At 48.1% G+C, this 20,060-nt stretch overlaps 1 protein-coding gene across 2 annotated transcripts in view; it reads left to right on the plus strand.

Moving 5' to 3' along the window:
- The window catches only part of LOC119462773 (sulfotransferase 1A1), a 21,014-nt gene extending 1,303 nt beyond the window's left edge, over positions 1 to 19,711 (plus strand). Inside the window, exons 1-2 of one of the 2 annotated variants that reach the window (XM_037724035.2) lie at positions 17,071 to 17,500; positions 19,121 to 19,711. In XM_037724035.2, coding sequence (XP_037579963.2) covers positions 17,105 to 17,500; positions 19,121 to 19,696 — 972 coding nt within the window. In that variant the 5' untranslated portion in view covers positions 17,071 to 17,104 and the 3' untranslated portion in view covers positions 19,697 to 19,711. Of the gene's footprint in view, positions 1 to 17,070; positions 17,501 to 19,120 lie in introns of those variants that run through there. The other variant, XM_049655128.1, reaches the window with a different exon arrangement.
- Positions 19,712 to 20,060: the final 349 nt, after the last annotated feature.

A 20,060-nucleotide genomic window follows, 5' to 3' on the forward strand; every position in this document is an offset into this window, starting at 1 on the left:
TCCCTCGCTGGTTTCGCTCTTTCCTTCGCTACTCTCCTCGTCGGCTGGTCTCTCCTCCTCGCCGAGTGCGCCTCCAAATGTCACGTGACATAAGTAATCGATAACGCGCTATCCATTTCCGGTTAAGGCACGTCCACGCTAGCGGCAGATATACCGACGGCGAACCGGCCTCCAGTGCCGTAGAACGTCTGTCGCGCGAGAGGTGTCCAAAGTAGACAGCAGTTCGGATGGCGCACCGCCTGCAGCACGATCAACGGGCCATTCGACGACCACAAAGTTGCGCGCCTCCACCACCAGCGACGAAAACATCGGCTGCAGCTCAGCTGCAGTGCACGGCTACCGACGGGAGACGACCGGCAGAGCTGTGCTCGCATCGCAGCCGACGGCGCCGCTAATATCAGCGTATTTTTCTTATTTGTGTACAATTGTTGCGAAGAGTGATAACAACGATATGAAAATATTGCGGCTTCTGAGCGTCGATAATGCATTTCGAAGCGCCGTCCGCTTTAGCTTTGAAGGGAACCGGAAAAGGCCTAGCGACGATATCGGCGCCGTCGAGCGATCAGCGGCGGTGAGGCTGCCGCACAAATGAGTCCCGGTCTCATCCTTTCTAGATACGGCAAGGAAATCTCGCTGTTCGCGAGCAAAACCGCTGTCGAACGGCGGCCCGCGAATGGCAAACGGCGTGCGGCGAGTTACCGTGCCGGTAACGTGCTACCCGCTGTGGCTACACGCTGTGGCTGCCGGCCTGCCCCTGCTCATGCGAAGCGTACTGCTATGGACCCTGTGTTGCGCGCACGTCTAAAAAGACCTAATCTAGTAAGTCTAATCAGACCGGTAAGCACGACTGTATTGGATGGAGCGTGTGTGATTCGCCGCTTCTCCTGTTCGTGAGTTTGTGTTCGAACGCTTTAGCCCCCGAGCTAAAGCTTTCTTTTGAATTAGCAGGAAGCAGATGCTCTCCGTTCGCAGGAGCTGGTGACTTGAAATGATTGAAACAGAGATTGACGCACACAAAACTCACGAACACGTCAGCACGGTTTATTTAAGTTCACTGATGTTATGCGAATTAATGCAGAAAAAAAATGTAGTCAGTACCACGAACTGAAATCTGTCGAAACAGCGGAGCTGTTTTCGTTTTGTTTCTGCGATTGTCGCGTATGTTTCATTTTTTTCGCTGTGGTAGTCTCCTTTCGACCGAAGCAACGACAACATCTCCGCTGTTTCGGCAGATGTCACTTCGTGGAACTGGCTGCATTTTATTAGTGACACTTTAATATCAAGGTCGGGTAGCAAACGCTTTTATTTACTGTTTAATCCCTCCCATTGCTTGGGTTTTCGCATGTGTCACGTCGGATGTTTTTAACAGCGGAGCTTTTTAGGCCGGCCGTAAGTCCGTGATGCGTCGGAAAAAATGTGGGCAGATCCTGGCGGTCGTGCAGAAAGGGTCCAAGCGCAATGACAAATACCCCTGTGAACTAGTGAAGTTGAGCCTGCCTAAGTCTACCTAAGCATGGTTGGGACTCCTTAAGCTTAGGCAGTCATTGATAGCCAATCGATAGCCAATCAATAGTTAATCGATCATCGATCAGTAAATAATCAATTCCAGAAAATACTGGGGATGACTTGGTAGTGCTTCATCATCATCAGCCTATATTTATGTCCACTGCAGGACGAAGGCCTCTCCCTGCTGTCTCCAATTACCCCTCTCTTGCGCTAGCTGATTCCAAATTGCGCCTGCAAATTTCCTAACTTCATTACCCAACCTAGTTTTCTGCCGCCCTCGACTGCGCTCCCCTTCTCTTGGTACCCACTCCATAACTGTAATTATCCACCGGTTATCCATCCTACGCATTAGATGGCCTGCCCAGCGCCATTTTTTCTCTTAATGTCAATTGGAATATAGCCTACCCCCGATTGCTCTCTCATCCACACCGCTCTCTCCCTGTCTCTCAACGTTAGGCCTAACATTTCTCGTTCCATCGCTCCTTGTCCGGTCCTTAACCTATTCTCGAGATTATTGTTAAGCTGCAAGTTTCTGCCCCATACGTTAGCACCGGTAGAATGCAATGATTGTACACTTTTCTTTTCAATGACAGTGGTAAGCTCCCACCCAGGATTTGGCAATTTGCCTCCCGTATGCACTCCAACCCAATTTTATTCTTCTGTAATATTCCTTCTCGTGATCAGGGTTCCCTGAGTAATTTACCTAGATAAACGGTATCCTTTGCAGACTAGAGGCTGACCAGCGATCCTGAATTCTTGTTCCCTTGCCAGGCTATTAAACTTTTGGTAGTGCTTAGCCTAGCCCAAATACGTTGTCAATACCTTGCGGCAGCCAATCAATAGCTAATGCATAATTAATAAATAATCAATAAATTTCAGAAAATGTTGGGGATGACTTGGTAGTGCTTAGCCTAGCCCATAAAGGACTATAGCTAAGTGCTCATCAGCTCCGCTGTCTCTTTAGCTTTGCGCCTCCAGTGCAAGCTACGCAAATTTTTTTGCTCTTTACAAGTACGGCTTTGTGATCGCTCTGGTAGACCGAGCAGCGTCCACCGTGCGGCGTCCAGCGCCTTTACTCCTCCTCCTCCTCCTCCTCCTCGGCGCGCGCTCCAGTAGGTCGGGAGGACAGGAGCCCTCCTGGGTCACGTGACCTCTACGGCTCTGCTCCTTCATGACGGCGCCATCATCGACGGCGCAAGCTGGACTAAAAACAGCTGGGCTGTTAATAAAGGCACATGTCCCACGTTCTACGCGCCGCTGCGTTATTGCAAAACGCGCAAAGGTTCACTTATGGCATGCAAGAAACATTTTCACTCTTTCAGCTCTCATCTGCTTGCTAGATCTATTGCTTAAAGAAGGTTAAAAGTGAACAATTTATGTTCGCGAACGCTCGAATTTGTCTTGCCTTTGGCTTCGATTAGTGCTACTTAAGGCAGCCTACGCCAACCCATACGCTCCTTTTGCTCGCGCGTCAACGCTCGGACACATAAAGACATAATTTATAGGTATTTCACCATAACTAATAATGCATTCTGCAAGGCTGAGCTTCCTGGAACTAAACTTCACGATTTGTTTATATGACGTGTGTGAAGCACTTGATCACGAGACGCTGCTTGCACTTGCTCAATAACTATCCTGTGTTACTGTGTTCGTGAATGTTCCTCAAAGAACTATACACTACCAGGCACGGAGTGGGCACGGTGGAGCGGCAGCCATGCAGTCGCTCATAAACCCGATCTTGCTTTTTGTGCAGTTTATCGCCCGGTTTGGCACGTGGCAACAACCAACGGATCCAGCGATTGTCGGCTGTTCATCGACACTGTTGCTGACGGCCCCGATCTTCAATAATGCGTCCTCATGTGATCAGCCCTGCTTTAACGGTGGCATCCCTTCCACGTTCAGCTGGTCGACAACACTGTTGGCGACTGCAGCGACACGGGAGGATATAAGGACCTTGGAATTCCTATGCCCCTTCAGTGGGCACGGTGGAGCGGCAGCCATGCAGTCGCTCTTAAACCCGATCTTGCTTTTTGTGCAGGTTGGTAAACCTCCTTCTCTCTACTGTAAGCGGACTAGCAACGTCTGCTTGCTGCTCCTACCGTGCCCAAGTGTGTTTTTTGAGTGTTTGTGTGAATGCGTATTTGTTACAAAGCTCTTACTATGTTGCGGAGACATTGAACTAAACCCTGGCCCTACTAACAAAGAAATACTTGATGCTATCACTAAACTTTCTGAAAAAGTTGACCACCGTCACGTTGAAGTCATGGAAGTTCTTGATGACCTAAAGACAAAACAGGAGGCCTTAGTACAAACAGTTGCTGACTTAACAGTAAGATTATCCGCGGTTGAATCTTTCGTCGAATCATTCGACGGTTCTGCAGTTCTAAGTGATGCACCACGTCTAATCACTGAAGCTGTCAGAATTGAAGGCCAGGCACTCAGTTCCCGACTGGACGATCTTGAAGACAGATCCAGACGAGATAACCTATTGTTCTTTGGAATACCGGACTGTCCGACTGAAACGTGGGTTGAGTCAGAAGGCCTTGTTCAAGATGTTTTGTCTCGTCATCTTAAACTACAAATTCCTGACTCGGAAGTCTCTCGAGCGCACAGGTTAGGATCCTACACCGATAAAAAGACTCGACCAATTATCAAGTTTTCGTCGTCTTAAGTCAGGGATGCAGTCTGGGCACAGAAACATAAGCTCAAAGGTACTGGTGTATCAGCTAGCGAAGATTTTTGCAGAGCTACGCGAAACTCAAGGAGGAAACTAACAGAATTTGCAAAGGTAGCAGGACAGCCGTACTCGCTTCGCATGAATAAACTGATCATGAATAAAAAAAGGTACGTTTACTGCGCAGTAACCGACAGCGTACGCGAAACTGATTTGCCACGATCGGCAGATACGCAAGATAGCGCGGCCACTGTACCTGCACGTGCCGGCACTTCTAGTGCATCATAGCTATGTCTGCCTAGATCCCGTGCAAGGAACGCCTCTATTTTCCTTTCCAATGTCCGGAGTATCCTGAATAAGCGCGTTGAATTGTCTTCCGCTATTGATTCATGCTCTGCTGATATTATTGGTCTGACGGTGACCTGGCTGTCTGCAAAAGTTAAAAATGAAGAAATTTTGGACTGTGAAAAGTGCTACAAATTTTACCGATGTGATCGTGATTACCGGTCTGGTGGTGGTGTTCTGTTGGCGGTTGCCGACACGCTTGCTTCTCATGTTGTTCCAATTGTATCTTCACTTGAGCTTGTGTGTGTACGCGTGCTCATTGATTCTCGCGAAATAATTTTTTGTGTTTGCTATCGGCCACCAACTGCATCACTGTCCTTTTGTAATGACCTGCACGATGCTGTCAATCAGCTGTTCGTCAGATACCCAAAATCGCCCCTCTTCATACTTGGCGACTTCAATTTTCCAGACATTAGGTGGGAAAGAGCCCCGGTTTCCTTAAAACACAACTCAGCTGAAAGCAAGGAATTTTTAACTTTTTGTCAAGACTTCAACTTAACTCAGCTCGTTCACTTTCCCACTCGTACAACTCCCACTGCCGCTAACATTCTAGACTTAGTGCTTACAACTACACCAGATCTAGCTTCCTGCTTAACTCATTCACCGGGAATTAGCGACCACTCTATAATTCACTTCACCCTACGAGCACGGGTCTCCAACAAGAAAAAAACCAGGGTCATCCAAGACTAAAGCAAAGCAGATATTACTGGAATGAATGTGGAACTACAGGCCTTTGTTGATAGTTTTTTTGCAGGTTTTGAGCAGCGGTCGGTTGAGGACAACTGGTTGCTTTATAAAAACAAACTCTTGTCCCTAATTGATCGCTTTGTACCTAAAAGAAAAGTTTCATCGAGTCCTCGCTCTCCGTGGTTTCATAACACGTTAAAGCGCATGCGCAACAAAAAGAAGCGGATATTTCGACGGGCAAAGCTAACAGCCAGAACAGACCACTGGTCTTGCTATCAAAAATTTAACCGAGAATTCTGTACTGCGCTTTCAAAAGCAAAGAAGGAATTCTATCATAAAACTCTTCCTTTGCTACTGCTCTCTAACCCCCGCAAATTTTGGAGCATTATTAACGGTTCTAAAGGGACACACATTCAATTATTCCAATTTAATGTTCCAGTAGTTCAAAGCGAGTGCTGCAATGTTCTGAACAATGTGTTTGTTACTCATTTTAATAAGAGCATTCCCACAGTGTTTCCACAAATACCAAAGGCGAACTTTTTACCAATGGATCCCATCGCTATTGATGCAGTTGGTGTAGAAAGGCTTATTGTCAATTTAAAGGTGTCTTCATCGGCCGGCCCAGATTGTATCTCATCAAAAATGATGAAGTGTACACAAGTGTATTCTTCATTGATATTGTCAAAGCTTTTTGAACAGTCATTACAGGTGTCGACACTGCCCTCTGACTGGAAGATAGGGAAGGTGGTCCCTGTGCATAAATCTGGTGATGTACATTCCTCCAATAATTACCGTCCCATATCATTAACATCCATCCCAGTCAAAATCTTAGAGCATATAATATACTCGCATCTCATCGAATTCCTTGAGTCCAATTCCTTCTTCAGTATTTATCAGCATGGATTCCGTAAAACAGTTTCGTGCGAAACGCAATTGCTATGTTTTACCAACGACTTATTTATTAACGCGGACCATGACGTTGATACTGATTGCATATATTTAGATTTTGCCAAAGGATTTGACTCCGTCTCACACGACCTACTTATATTCAAGCTTAATCAACTTAACATAGACCCCAGTGTACTTGCATGGATTAAGGAATTTCTCTCCAACCGTAGCCAGTATGTGACAGCTAATGACTTTTCTTCACCTAATTCCCCCGTAACATCCGGTGTTCCGCAAGGGTCCGTTTTGGGCCCTCTACTTTTCTTGATTTATATTAATGATCTTCCTACTTGCCTTTCTTTCTCAACTGTGCGACTGTTTGCAGATGACTGTGTAATTTACCAGAAAATTACTAACCATGCTGATTATATCAATCTGCAACACGATCTAGATAGGGTGTTTGAATGGTGCAATCAATGGCTCATGACACTTAACCCAACTAAATGTAAAAGCATGCGAGTTTCTCGCCACGCTACTACTCATTGTCCGCGTACTTACTCCCTCAATAATATTCCATTACCATCTGTTGACAGTTATAAATACCTTGGTGTTCACATTTCTTCTAACCTTTCGTGGAATACGCATGTTGAATATGTAGCCAACAACGCGAATCGCATGCTCGGCTATCTCCGTCGAAATTTTTTTGATGCCCCATCGTCTCTGAAGCTAACACTTTACAAAACCCTGGTACGTTCTAAGTTAGAGTACGCATGCGCCATATGGGATCCTACTCAGACCACCCTCATTCAAACTCTTGAAGCTATTCAGAATCGCGCAGCACGTTTCATCTTATCGAATTATTCACGTCATTCCAGTGTCACGTCTATGAAGAAAACCCTAAACTTGCCTGACCTTTCGTTGCGTCGAAAGTCATCTCGCCTTAATCTTTTTCACAAAATCTATTATTATAACAACGATTTAAAGGACATCCTGTTTCATCCACCTCATTATATTTCTTCAAGGACCGATCATCGCTTCAAGGTTGGTCTACCGTCTTGTCGCACAAAATTGTGTAATGACTCTTTTGTTCCTAGGACAAGCGTCGCATGGAACCACCTTCCCTCCACAATCGCAAACATAACTGATGATCACGAGTTCAAGATCGCTTTACAAAATGCCTTGTATCATTTTTGTTAGTTGCACATCTTGTCATTTTTTCCCCACTCCTTTCTGTAGTGCCTTCGGGCCCTGAAAGTATTTTCAATAAATAAATAAAATAAATAATGTACACTTCTTGGCCTCGGTAAGTATAATCTTGCCTTCTGCTCTATGGTCTCGAAATGAACTCTTCTCCTATGGGTAATGCAGATTTCAATGTCTTATGTCTGGAAAACATATTATTGCGATAGCAATTATATGGACACTTCAACCGAATTTCTGCCGTCGGCGTCGCCGTCGTCGTCGCCGTCGCCGTGAATTTCCGTATAGATAAAATCTTCGCCGCGCGCCGTATGCCCGAGCGGAAGCGTGCGGGGACGCGCGCTATCACGGAGAGCGAACTTACTCAATCTCCCACGCGCAAGCAAGGAAGCAGGAAGCCAGCGCCGGAAAGAGCAAGGGGGGGGGGGGGGGGGCGCACTTCTACTCCACCAACAACCGCGCTCGTCGCTCGTCCGCACCGTCTCTTATCTCCACACGGCTCTGACCTTTCTGCGCCGTGCATTCGCCGCTCAGTTTCCGTTGAAGCGATAGACCGCACGTACCTTCCGCCGCTGCGGCGTATGCTTGCTGCCAGCGTTTTGACAGTCGTTGTCTGCAGTCATTCAGTGTGATCTATTCGTGTTTGTTTGTGCGCGCTCACACCACGCTTGTTCATTCAGTTAGTTAAAGTCGGGTCACATTTTCCAACCCACGCTACACATGCAATGCTGCCCGGATCGGCAGTGCAGCGCTACAGGTGTGTCCCTTCGCACGCGCTGCCCACGGGAAGCGCTTCTCATCAACACCACCGTTTCACACGCGCCTTCTCGTGGTCATCGAGTCTCTCTTCATGTCGGTCTACTTACGCCGCAGCACACCTGCTTACTTAATCAGCTCATGTTTACTACAATTCATATTGCTACCAAAGCCGCTCACCTTACTTCGTATGACATTGCTGTGTTGCTATCGCATTCATTGCTTCGCCCTTAGGGCGAAACTGTGACATTTTTTTTGTTCCCACTTCCAGTCGACAATAGCAACAATAGCATGAAATATAGATTATCCCATTGTATTTGAAGCATATTGGCCTGTCGTCCCGAGCTCGCCGCTGGTTTGCATCTCGGAATCCGGGCTATAGTTTGATTGTGGGTAAGGGAGTCGAAAGAAATTGCTTACCACAGGGTGACTTACAGCACAAATGGGATGAATTCTCGGGTTCGCCAACTCTTCGCGTACGGCGGCTTCGATCAACGATGCTGCACGCGGGGCTCGTCGTAAAAACGGGCCCGCGGAACATATGGAGAGCTGGCCTGGATCTCACACCGCACAAGACACAGCAAGATTTCGGTACGAGGTGGCTGGACGTCCTCACACGTTTTGATAACGGCAGAGTTAGGGAGCCGCATGAGTTGTGTGACACGATGACGCTTCGCTTCTTCAGAGCGTCAGCACTTTTATGATGTCGTCGATGGTCAAGCAGTCCTTATACATCAGTAAATAAAGTCATTCTCGACGATACTTTTAGGTATGTGGCTAACTTTGTCAGCTTCGGGCACCTTGTCGTCAACCCGCCGCGACAAAGCTAATACGACCTGAATGAACACGGTTCAGTTGAGGTTTGGACCGGGCATCCTTGGTGGTTCGCTGGCGCTTGATTAGCTTCCCGACCAGCTCCTGTGGGTTTTTTTTTTCTTTCAAGTGTCCCAATTGGTCAATTCCTCCGTGTGTGTTTGGAACCAAACACTGGCCGTTCTAGCTTGGTGATTGTCTCCCACCGTTTGTTTTTGCCCGCTGGTTCATATTCGGTCAACCAGTCTTCGACGTCCATAGGGTCAGTACCGGAGAAGGTGGGTCAGTGTTGTATCATCAGTTTCGGTTTCAAAGTATTTTATCACGAGCGCCACCCGCGCTCAACGTTGTTATGACAAGTGGGTCGAGCCTCTTGGCGCACTGTACCGTGCCGTGCTCCCCCTCTCCTCTGGTTCAATAAAGTCCGTCATCGTTTAGTGCCTGATGTAGGAAGTCATCTTTCTTTCTGCGACGCTCCGCGCCCCGGCAGTTAAGCCTGACGCCGTAGGCCTCGCGTCTGACCGCCCTGTCGAGGCAACATGTGCAACACTACAACTGGCGACGAGGTAAAACTTTGTAATGCTACTTGCTCTCCTCCTGTTTCAGCTCTACTGCAAGCATGGGGAATACACTGCCTGCAGCTATTTCCCCTTTGCCAACGGCAAATTCTACTCCTCCTTTGTCCGGAGCCCCGACCACGGCGTTCGCTCCTTCTCCCCCCAAACCCCCATTGCTTCCTGTCCCGGGTACACCTACAGTACCTTTGCTTACTTGGAAACGCTCTTGGAAACGGCGACCGGAGGCTAGGTTTTACCGCTAGACCGGAAGAAGGTCGTTTTGCTATCAAACTTGGGGATCTAACGGCAGCGTCTGTTTTACGACTTGACGTCGCAAGCGCACCATGCCACTATACATTTCCAGGATATCATCCGAGTCTTCGACAAACATTACCAAGACGGCACCAACTGCCTCGTCGATCGAACAATTTTCAGGAACCGAAAGCAGCGACATGAGCAGTCTTTCTGAGACTTTCTCAGTGACGTACACGATTGGCTCCAGCCTGCGCCTAGGGCGCATGACACGGCGAGTCCCTGCGCGAGCAGATTTTCCGAGGAGTCGCTTCAACGAGAATCCGTCAGAGACTTCTTTAAGAGGGACCATCTTTGACGCCACAAAAAAGTCGCAGTTTCGCCTGAGAGGTGAAGCATCGATTGCGATAGCAAACAATTGGACAGTTATACGAAGTCAGGATAGTAGTTTTATAGGCAGTATAAACTTGTAAACCCAGGCGTACTAACTCAATAAACAAGTATGGTGTCGCGCGCGCACAAACATAAACAATTGTCACTCGATGTCCGCGGAAACTCACTGTCACAACGCTGGACTTAAGAAGCGCGGCAGCGCTCCAATTTACCTTCGTGCTGCGTCTCGCATCAACGCGAACTAAGCCGCCTCCCCGACGCAGATGGCTTACAAGCTACAGCGGCCCGGGCGGGCGCACGCGGCCGCCGGAACCACCTGGAGTAGAACGTGCAACACTGACCCTAGCTTCCGCCCGGAGCCTTGCGACGGGGCCGCCCGAAATAAAGCGCGTACCCCATCGCTATGCTCCCCCCGGTGCCTTGCGGCCCAGGCCGGAAGGCTCCGTGGAGTGGATTGGAAGCTGCTTCCTCGACCCGACAAGTTCAAGTTGGCGCCCAACAACATGGCGGGAAACTGCGAACGGGGGAAGCCAGCCAACATGGTGCTCAGCAAGGAGTTCGAATGGCAAGTCAAGATGCTACAGTCTATTGCTACTGATGTGGATCAACTCAGCACATATCATCTGATCCGGGTGGCCCGACCAAGCATGTCACCTGCCATGCATGTAATAAAGTTGGACATTGCGCATCAGTCTGCCGTTCACGGAACCGAGCACATCAAGCGTCTCCTACAATGGCTCCGTTCATTTCTTCGTCTGTTGAAACGGAGTCAGCTAGTACAGTATCTTTCGTTCTAACAATACAGGCACCGACTTCCCGGCCGGCGATATTTTATGCCCAAGTGATCGTTGCAAACACCACGCTCAAGTTGCTCGTCGATACGGGAACTACAGTTTCCCTGATGAGCATCGGCATGTACCAGGGCATTTCCAAGTTTTTTCCCATTGTCTTCTTCAGGCATCGAACTCAAGAACTACTCACAGCAAGATACAGCGCATTCAGGACGTTTCTCTGTGGTAGTTAAATACCGTAATACGTCTGCACAAATTCCATTCGATGTGACGGACCAAGGCACTTCTCTGCCTAGACGCCATCTAAGCCCTGGGGATCGATATACAGGGATCTTCACTCACTTGTCACCAAGTGTCAGGAATCCCGGCTGATCGAGGCTTCAAATAATCGTCTCTTCCGCACAAGGCTCCAGCGGAATACCCTTATCTGTTATCACGACAACTGTGACTTGTAAAAGGCTTCATCAAGTTTCAGACGAACTGTATCGTATGAAATCAGCTGATATCATCAAACGTGTGCCAGCGTCTGAGGGGATCTCCCCCCTTGTCGTGGTTCGGAAAAAATTGCCCCCACCTCCCCGAAGGGAATCGTGAGGAAATGCGAATGCATTTCTTGCGCCGAGAGTACACGGCGTAGTAATTTTAATGGCGTAAATTAATGACGAGACGAGGATTTGTGCCGTAACCATTTATTTACACATTCATCAGCACCTGTTGGTGTTTGTTACCGCAGCCGTGGCCTAGTGGTAGAGCGCCCGCCTCGGCTGCGGGAGGCTATGGGTTCGATTGCCATCGCCGCCGGTCTCACAGCGGCGTATCGAGCACACATTTCCGGATCTTCGGTTCGGCGTTGGCGTTTCGCAGCGGCTTCCCGAGCACGGAGTTCGGAATCGGCAGCTCGCTTGCGTTCGGCATCACGCGCTCTTCGCTTCGCAGCCTTGTCTTCCGCTTCTTCTCCTCCGGTTGATGATGACGTTGAAGATACTGCAGCGACGTCACCTCCAGCGAGAGGTGTAATGCTCGGGTTGGATTGTATTACACTTCTTGCTAGGGGTACCGTTGCCGTCAGACATTCGCCTTCACCGACTTCTGCCATCGCCTTGAGAGGCGCCCAGCCAGCGAACGGTCGAGAGTGAGGCGCGCGCTTCACTCCATTTATATATACGTGCGAGCGAGCGAACGGGAGAGTGGGGCGCAGGGAGGAGAGAGAGCGAACGGCGAGAGAAGGAGCGGCGAAGCACTGCACCTACCCTCTCCTACACTCTCTCCACACACGCGGGAGCTCCGCCGAGTTCCCGCGATGCGAGCGCCCTCACACGCCAGAGCGCGCTCCTCCTCTCCACTCACTCTCCGCTACTCCGCCCGCACCTCCTGCTCCGGTTGCTAGGGGCGAGGATAAGCGCGCGCGCCCGCAGCTGTTGCTAAGGGAGAGGGAGTGAGAGCGGAGAGATAACACCTGCCGGCGCGCGGACACCGACAGACGCCTGACATGCCCCGACTAAGAAATGCATTCGCATTTAAAAGGACAGCTACATTCGACTGTGCGTCATTAACCCGGAACCCAACAAGGTCATAGAGGTCAACGCTTTTCCACTACCGCGAGCTGATGAACTCTTGCATCGACTTGCTAACGCCACTGTTTTCATTTCTACTGATACAGGCTCTCCTACGGCACCTCCGCGACCGGGTTCATACATGGCGGAAGAATCTGCTAAGCTTCTGTCCGACCATTCGTCCCCACAAATGGCTCCTGATGGAACTCACGGCACCGATAAACAGAATTCCAGCTCATCTACGAGCAATGATCCTTCTAGTTCTATTCCACAACCAGAACAAGTTTTCCATAGATCTACACGAAGTAGACAAGCCCCGGTTTTGTATAAGGAATTTGTCTGAAAGTAGCTACCGTCTTCATTGACTTAGCATCGTTCATCTCAACTTGTTCTATCGAACAGTCCTAGTTACAGTTTTATGCATTACTGCTGGGATCGTTCAGGTTGCAATGATTAGCATGTTGCCATAACGCTGCTGTAATCAGCCTTTGCGGAACATGATCTGAACACAAGTTTCTCTTTCTTCCTATGCTCTACAGAGGTTTAACCCCCCCCCCCCCCCCACGAATGCGGCTCTGATGCCAAAAATATATTCTGCCATAACGGTTAGGTCGCCTATTATCCTTCAAATGGGGATTTGGGATTTTACTTGCAGGTTAAACATGCAAAACGCAAACCTCCGAGTCAACGATGGTCACAGGACCGTCACTTTCAGCCCTGGCTCATAGTAAATGACCCTCACATCTTTCTCAAATAATGATATGGTACATGGAGGATAATAGGTCTTATTGAAGTTCACAGTCATTACACGTTACGTGAACTTGCGTGCAATGGTGTCTTTAGACCAAGCAGGTGAGCTTGGTATCCTTGTTATCGCAAGGCTGGTGCACGGATGTTCACGTCTTATGAAGTTCACAGTCCATACATGTTACGTGAACTAGTGTACAGTGCTGTGTGCAATATATGCCATGAATCTTCACTTTCTCTGTTACAGCTCATGAGCTCAGTTAAAAACATTTAAGCGGTACATTTTAACTCATGTATAAATATCTTTGCCTTGAACATGCCTGTGATAGCGTAACGTACCTGCGTTTTCAAAAAGAAGAAAAACATGCTGCCTAATTCCTATTTTTCTCTTGTCTAAAGATAGTCTTATTACACAACTCCATCTGATAGATGTGACTGAAATTTCCATTCTGAATTTTCCAATGTATAAGGATGCATCGAGACCACCAAACGCCTTGCGTGTTGCTGTGTTTAAATGTAATGAGTAGTCACAAGTTCTCTCCACGTGATATAACAGACTGCATGTAGGATGCACATTTCCACTGCATTTACCACTCGTCAATTAATGCTATTCTGTAAATGATACGGGTCCTTGAGCTATTTCAGCTCTCGAAAACGTTATTCATTGTATAACTGTATACATTTCCTACCCGCCATGGTTTCTTAGTGGTTATGGTGTTGGGCTGGTAAGCACGAGGTCGCGGGATCGAATCCAGGCCACGGCGGCAGCATTTCGATGGGGGCGAAATGCAAAAACAATCGTGTACTTAGATTTAGGTGCACGTTAAAGAACCCTCGGTGGTTCCCCACTACGACGTGCCTCATAATCAGATCGTGGTTTTGGCACGTAAAACCCCATAATTTACTTTTTATTATTTTTATACATTTCCTGCATTGTCTTCTGTAAGACATTTGTGTTGTCATTAAGCACTCATGCTCTAAAGCGTGGAGAAATAGTTCACTTTCTTTTAGGAGAGAGGTGATGCATCTTGAGTTCCGATTTCAAACTGTTTGATGACTAGCGCCACTGAGCGCTCGGCGTTGTTATGACTGTTGGTCGAGCATGCTCGCGCAGTGTACCGCGCCGTGTTCCCACTGCTCTCTCGTTCACTAAAGGAAGTTGTTGTTTGGTGCCCGAAATAGGAAGTCGTCTTTCTTTCTGCAGTGATCCGCGCCCCGGTCGTGAGGCCACACTCCGTAGGCCTCGCGTACAGCTGCCCCGTCGAGGCAACACTACAGTCAGGACAACCGATCTTCTCGTGGCCGAGGATAAGCCAGTGGGCCTCTCAGTCGACATGGTCTTATGGCAAACAAGATGTTCGCTGCGATGTTCCATAGTGTCCTTCGGATATACCCTGTGCCTCCACCACAGATGGCGGTCCGGTGTACAGATCGTCCTCTGTCTCGACTGCTATAAAATTAGTTCTTTGTACGAAACATAGCGCGAACGCACGGTGGAGAGCAAACGCGATGTGGTGTTGTGTAGTGCATCGAGTCTTCAATGAACCAGCACCAATGTCACTACGAGGAGTCACAGTCATCACCTGAAGGCCAAGAGTGAGCAGTTTTTTGGGAAAAAACTGCTCACTCTTGAGCATTGAGGGTGTCGTAGGTGTCGACGCCTCGCGTTGTTTCTTTTGACGGTGGTGAGCTCGTCGGTATCTCGTCGGTGATGTGCCCGTTAGCGATGGCGTTCGCCGTAGCTTAGGCCCACCCGCCTAGGCCTAGCGTCGGGATGCGTCGCAACTTCTTCAAGAGTGCTGACGTGGCGTCCCGAGGAGAATCAAACGTGCCGGTCTGCCGCAGAAGGGGAAGCATCGCACGGATGCTTCCGTCGTGCGAAAGGCCATGGGGGGATGGGAGGGAGTGAGGGGAGGCGACGTTTAGCAGTGGCACCAACTTCGTATCTTGAGACCGGGCGCAAGGGGAACTGGCGACTCAATCTCCCACACGAAAAGAGGAAAGCGGGAAGGCAGCGCGGGAGGGACGGGGTGCGGCTTCTACTCTGCCAGCAACTGCGTACTTGTACTTTGTGCGGCTTCGGACCGTCGCACCCTATCTTGAAAGCAGTCTGCACACAGCTCCAACATTTGTACGTACTGTGCTTTCGCCGCTCAGTTTCCGTTGAAGCGATAGACCGCACAAACCTTAGCTCGCTGCAGCACGCTTGCTCACGCCAGTGTTTTGACAGTGGTTGTCTGTGGACATCGAGTGGGATCTATTCGTGTTTGCTTGTGCGCGCTGACACCACGCTTGCTAATTCAGCTAGTAAGCGAATGTGTCCAAGTGTACGCAGCCAATAAAACTACTTTCCTTACTCCGCATAGCTCTCTACTAATTTGCTATCGCAATAGATGCTTCGCTTTTGGGCGAAACTGCGATTTTTTATAGTTACATAGTCAACGGTCTAGGGTAATCGTCGGAAGCACTTAGCGGCAGATTTGCTTCACTCGGAACACATTCTTAGTCCGAACGTCGCACGGCGCCTACGAGACGCCGTCGTGGACGGCTTTTTATTTGGACCTATCGCTTTTGTTAAGGTGCCCGAATTATTTCTCTAGCAATATTGCTATCCGCACTTATGGGTTAGTTACCGCAGCAGCTGAAAATGGAGAAAACATGTGCTTAAGTATTAAGATGGACACATGAACAGGTTGGTTTTGCACCCTCAACAAAATGCGTGACATAAGAATTCTGTGAACTGTCTCTGTGTTGTCGTCCGTTAGCATGCTATGGCCGCAGTGGCTAAGAACATTACAACACAATTACTGGCCGCCGGGCCAGGTACACCTTTGGGCATAACCTATGCAGTACTTGCAGTTAGTTGTCAAACTACTGTCCTGTCACGGTTATCCAGGTGCGTGAAGGAAGACTGCTATTTAAGATCATTGTGCAGTATTACATGCGGGATTTGTCGGTTCTCCATATTGTCTTCCATGTTGCCATTACGCTGTTATAATATAGCCGCAATGTAAACAAGCAGATATCGAACGTGAAAATGGCTGACCACGTACTAAGAGCTCTCACGCAGAACTTCTAAAAATTACTTGTATTCAAGTGTTGTGCGACTGTCAATGACATCATTGGCAGTTCTAGGAAGGTGACAGTCACCACCTGAGACAATTTGCATGCATCCTCATTGCTCTAGATTCGGTACCAACCATCGAAGAATGACACTGTACAGTGCGTTGCATTTAATGTCATGAAGTCCGCGTTTGAAATTGCAGACCCGACTCACCATCTAACGACTGCGACAGGCATCTCGCTTACATGTGCAGTCGCTCGACAGTTACCAGGTGCTGGCGTCGGCCACATGACCTAATGAACCTCTCTTCAATACTTGCCCACATTCTCGCCTTATCTCGCACCATCAGTTTTCAGCTCAACTCCCTGCACCGCCAATTTATTTGTCCCGTAATTTGGCCACCCTGTCAACGATGTGGTTGTTTATATTGCACTTTTTGCCCGAGTACGCCCGCCATTATGATGCAAATAAACATAACTTGAACTCATTTTCTCCAAGCTAAAACCTGAATAAAACGTTGACGTCATCCTGAACAAGGTTAACAACGGTCGTTGTACTCAATCTTGTAATGACTCTATTCGCAAGCTTTTTTTTTCGTCAGGCTCTGATCTTGTACCGCAGGAACATCCGCCTGATGTATCTGATGTGCTATAGTTCTTATCCTCAAGCAGCCAATGTAAACCACCATCGTGCAACTCCACGATGTCTGGGCCGCAGGACCTATTTAAGCCAACCCATGCACATTATTCTTTAACAACGAATCATTCTTTACGATTACCGACATTTTGTGCTCCGTTAAGAATACTGTACTTAATGGGCCAATGTTTGTTCATATCCGCAGAACCAAAAAAAGGCGCTTGAAAAGTAGTACCGGAAGTGAAATGGCTGCGAACCAGCTCAAGCCCTACGCCCAAATCATTGACGGCGTGCCGCGGTGCCCCTTCGCGACTCCAGAATCCATCAGGAATGCTCTGCAGTTCGTGGCCCAGCAAGGTGACCTGCTGCAGGCGTCATTCCCCAAGAGCGGCACCCACTGGGTCCAGTACATCATTCAGTTGATACTCAATGGCGGGGAACCACTTGACACGTACGAGGAGTTCACGCAACGGGCCCCGTTCATCGAATACCATGTGGACGCAGCTAAACACACGACCAACGCACCGCTGCGTACGTTCTGCACTCACCTGCCCTTGCGCTTGGAAACGCTTAACCCAGAGGCGAAGTATGTCTACGTGGCCCGCAATCCTTGGGACGTCTGCGTGTCACTCTACCATCACGTAAGAGAAACGAACATCATTACTGCATGTTGAGAAGTGCGGCGTATAATATTTTTCGCAGTGTCTTTTTTATTTATTGGCGAGTGACTTCGTCGCATTTCACTGCGAACTGTTTCACACCAGAATTCATCTTCGCTTCTTCATTAGCAATTTATTATAGTGGAGAAAAATCGTCTAGCTACTGCGTTTATTACGAACGTTTCTATGAATTAAATAAATAGGTTGTTAAATTAATTAATAAATAAATAAAAATTGGTGGCCCATCTGTCCTTCGCAAATAATTGGCACAATAAAACCGTCCGCAGTATTTCTTATGCGGGCTGGTTAATTAGCGAATAAATGTTTTTTATGCGATGGTGATTGTTATTCACAAAAGTGTTCTGTGCCGGGCACCCCCGAAAATGTGTGAGATGGTGATACTACTGCCGTTTTGTGCATACCTAATTGTAAGGAAAGTAGCGCTAGAAAGGCTAGAAAGGTTTGTTTTAATAATCGAATTGTGCCCTTCATGACGAATATTTTTACCGTGAAGATAATTATGTATCATTTGTTTTATCACAGTAATCTTGCTCACAGCAGGCCGGAAGCTTCGACACCTATAAATTAAATTAATATGGTAGTACTTGGAAGTGTCTTGCGGTGATACCGAGGTCGAGTCAAATGGATCGCGAAGCTGCGGTTGATAAGTGGTCCCGAACCAATTGTCACCGACTTATGGCAGCGGCGACTGAAGTGTGACTATGTGAGGAGGGCACAAAGGTTCAACTAGAAAAACCTGTATTTAATTAAAAAGAGGCAACATCATTTTTGGTACATCCGAAGCGTTCCCTCGTCACAAAGATGGTGATAAACCCCATGAACCGCCGATGAGCCGCCATGTTTCCAACGTGTGGGCTTTTATGGAAGCTTCGCTAGCGGGTGATACTTTGCCGTTTTTTTTTTTTTTTTTGCCTGTGTCATGTTAAGCAAGATAGTCTTAGAAAGGTTAGAAACGTTTGCGTTCATAAAGTTACTGGGCACTTGATGGCGCACGTTTCTAACAATGAGGCCTCTTTGGCGCCATTTATTTTATATCTCAGTAATTTTGTAGACAATATCGCCAGCACCTACAAGAGCGGTAAAGCATGTAGTGATTGGAACTGTCATGGTCGAACTCAACCAGCGCTTAAAAGTGACAGCGGTTTTGGTGCGTTTCCATTGCTCTGATAGGGCAACTTTCTTAGCATAGTTTTTTTTCACTGAATGGTGACAAATATTAAATTGCACATACCCCGTGACCCTAGTTGACTTAAAGAAGGCTAGAGACGGGAAAGCATGGATACCAACAAGTGCGTCAAGTATCCTAACAATGGTAATGATAATAATATTGTAGCGAAGAGAGACGCTAGTGGGTCCGGCTCTAGTGGGACCAGACGCTAGTGGGTCCAGCGCTTTTGCTCGCAACGGCGTTCGTACTTGATAAGCTCTGTCTCGTTTGACTGTCGACGCTGCGCAGCTCCGGTCTATAAACCCTTTACAATAATAAATCCGCATCGTTAAGTGCATCAAATGTGTACGCTAGGGAATAGGTGCAGTGAAAGTTCTGAACACACATTCTTGTTTTCGATTTTTCAATTGCAGATGACTTCGCTCAGCTTCTATCGCTTCCAAGAGGGTACGTTCGACGACTTTCTGGAGGCTTTCTTGACAGGCTCTCTTCCTTACGGTTGCTACTTCGAGCACCTAGAGGCCGGTTACTTGCTCAAGGACAAAGGGAACGTTCTCTTTCTCACGTACGAAGAATTGCAGAGAGACATACGAGACGCGGTGCTTCGTTTGGCTAACTTTATCGGCGAGCAGTACGGGAACGTGCTAAAAGAATGTGGCATAGACGGGGACACGCAGTTGGACGCTATCATCCAAAGGAGCAGCGCTGAAAGTATGAGAAAGGTCATGGTCTTCAACCTCGCCGGACATCCCGACCCGGACGTGGACAAGCAGTTGAAGAGCCTGGACGTCTCGTCGAGAGTGGCTCATGGAGGAGACACCAAGCGCTATAATTTTGTCAGGACGGGCAAGGGAGGAGAGTGGAAGGAGCTCTTCTCGCCCGAGCAGCTGCAACGCATGGAGGCCAGCATCACCGAAAAGACGAGTTGTTCTAGCGTTATTATGGACCTTTGGAGCGACATACGGGAAGAGGCGCTGAGCTTGTGTTGAGTCTATGGCTGTGAATTGCGTGATCCATCACCTGTGATCCCGAGCATGTTTTTTTCCTGTAATAAAATATGCACAAGTGGGATAGTGGACCTGATACATGTAATTCTTTGTATAGTGGTGCCCACTTGTTACTATCAATAGTAATTCTTAGAGAGATGAACACGCAGTGAAAGACAAATACCCCAGAAAAAAAAACACTTACCGCATTGTTCCGTGCTCCACTGCAAATGACACGTGGGAGCGTATGCAGGGCTATGCTATGGCAGTACAAGAGACGCAATAAACACTTTTTGGGCATCCTTGATCAAGGGCTTGTGTTTATATCTGTTCCCCACTGCGCAGTCACACGTCTGACCTAAACCAA

This window comes from Dermacentor silvarum, chromosome 8 (genome assembly GCF_013339745.2).
Source record: "Dermacentor silvarum isolate Dsil-2018 chromosome 8, BIME_Dsil_1.4, whole genome shotgun sequence".
Classification (NCBI taxonomy): Eukaryota; Metazoa; Arthropoda; class Arachnida; order Ixodida; family Ixodidae; genus Dermacentor; species Dermacentor silvarum.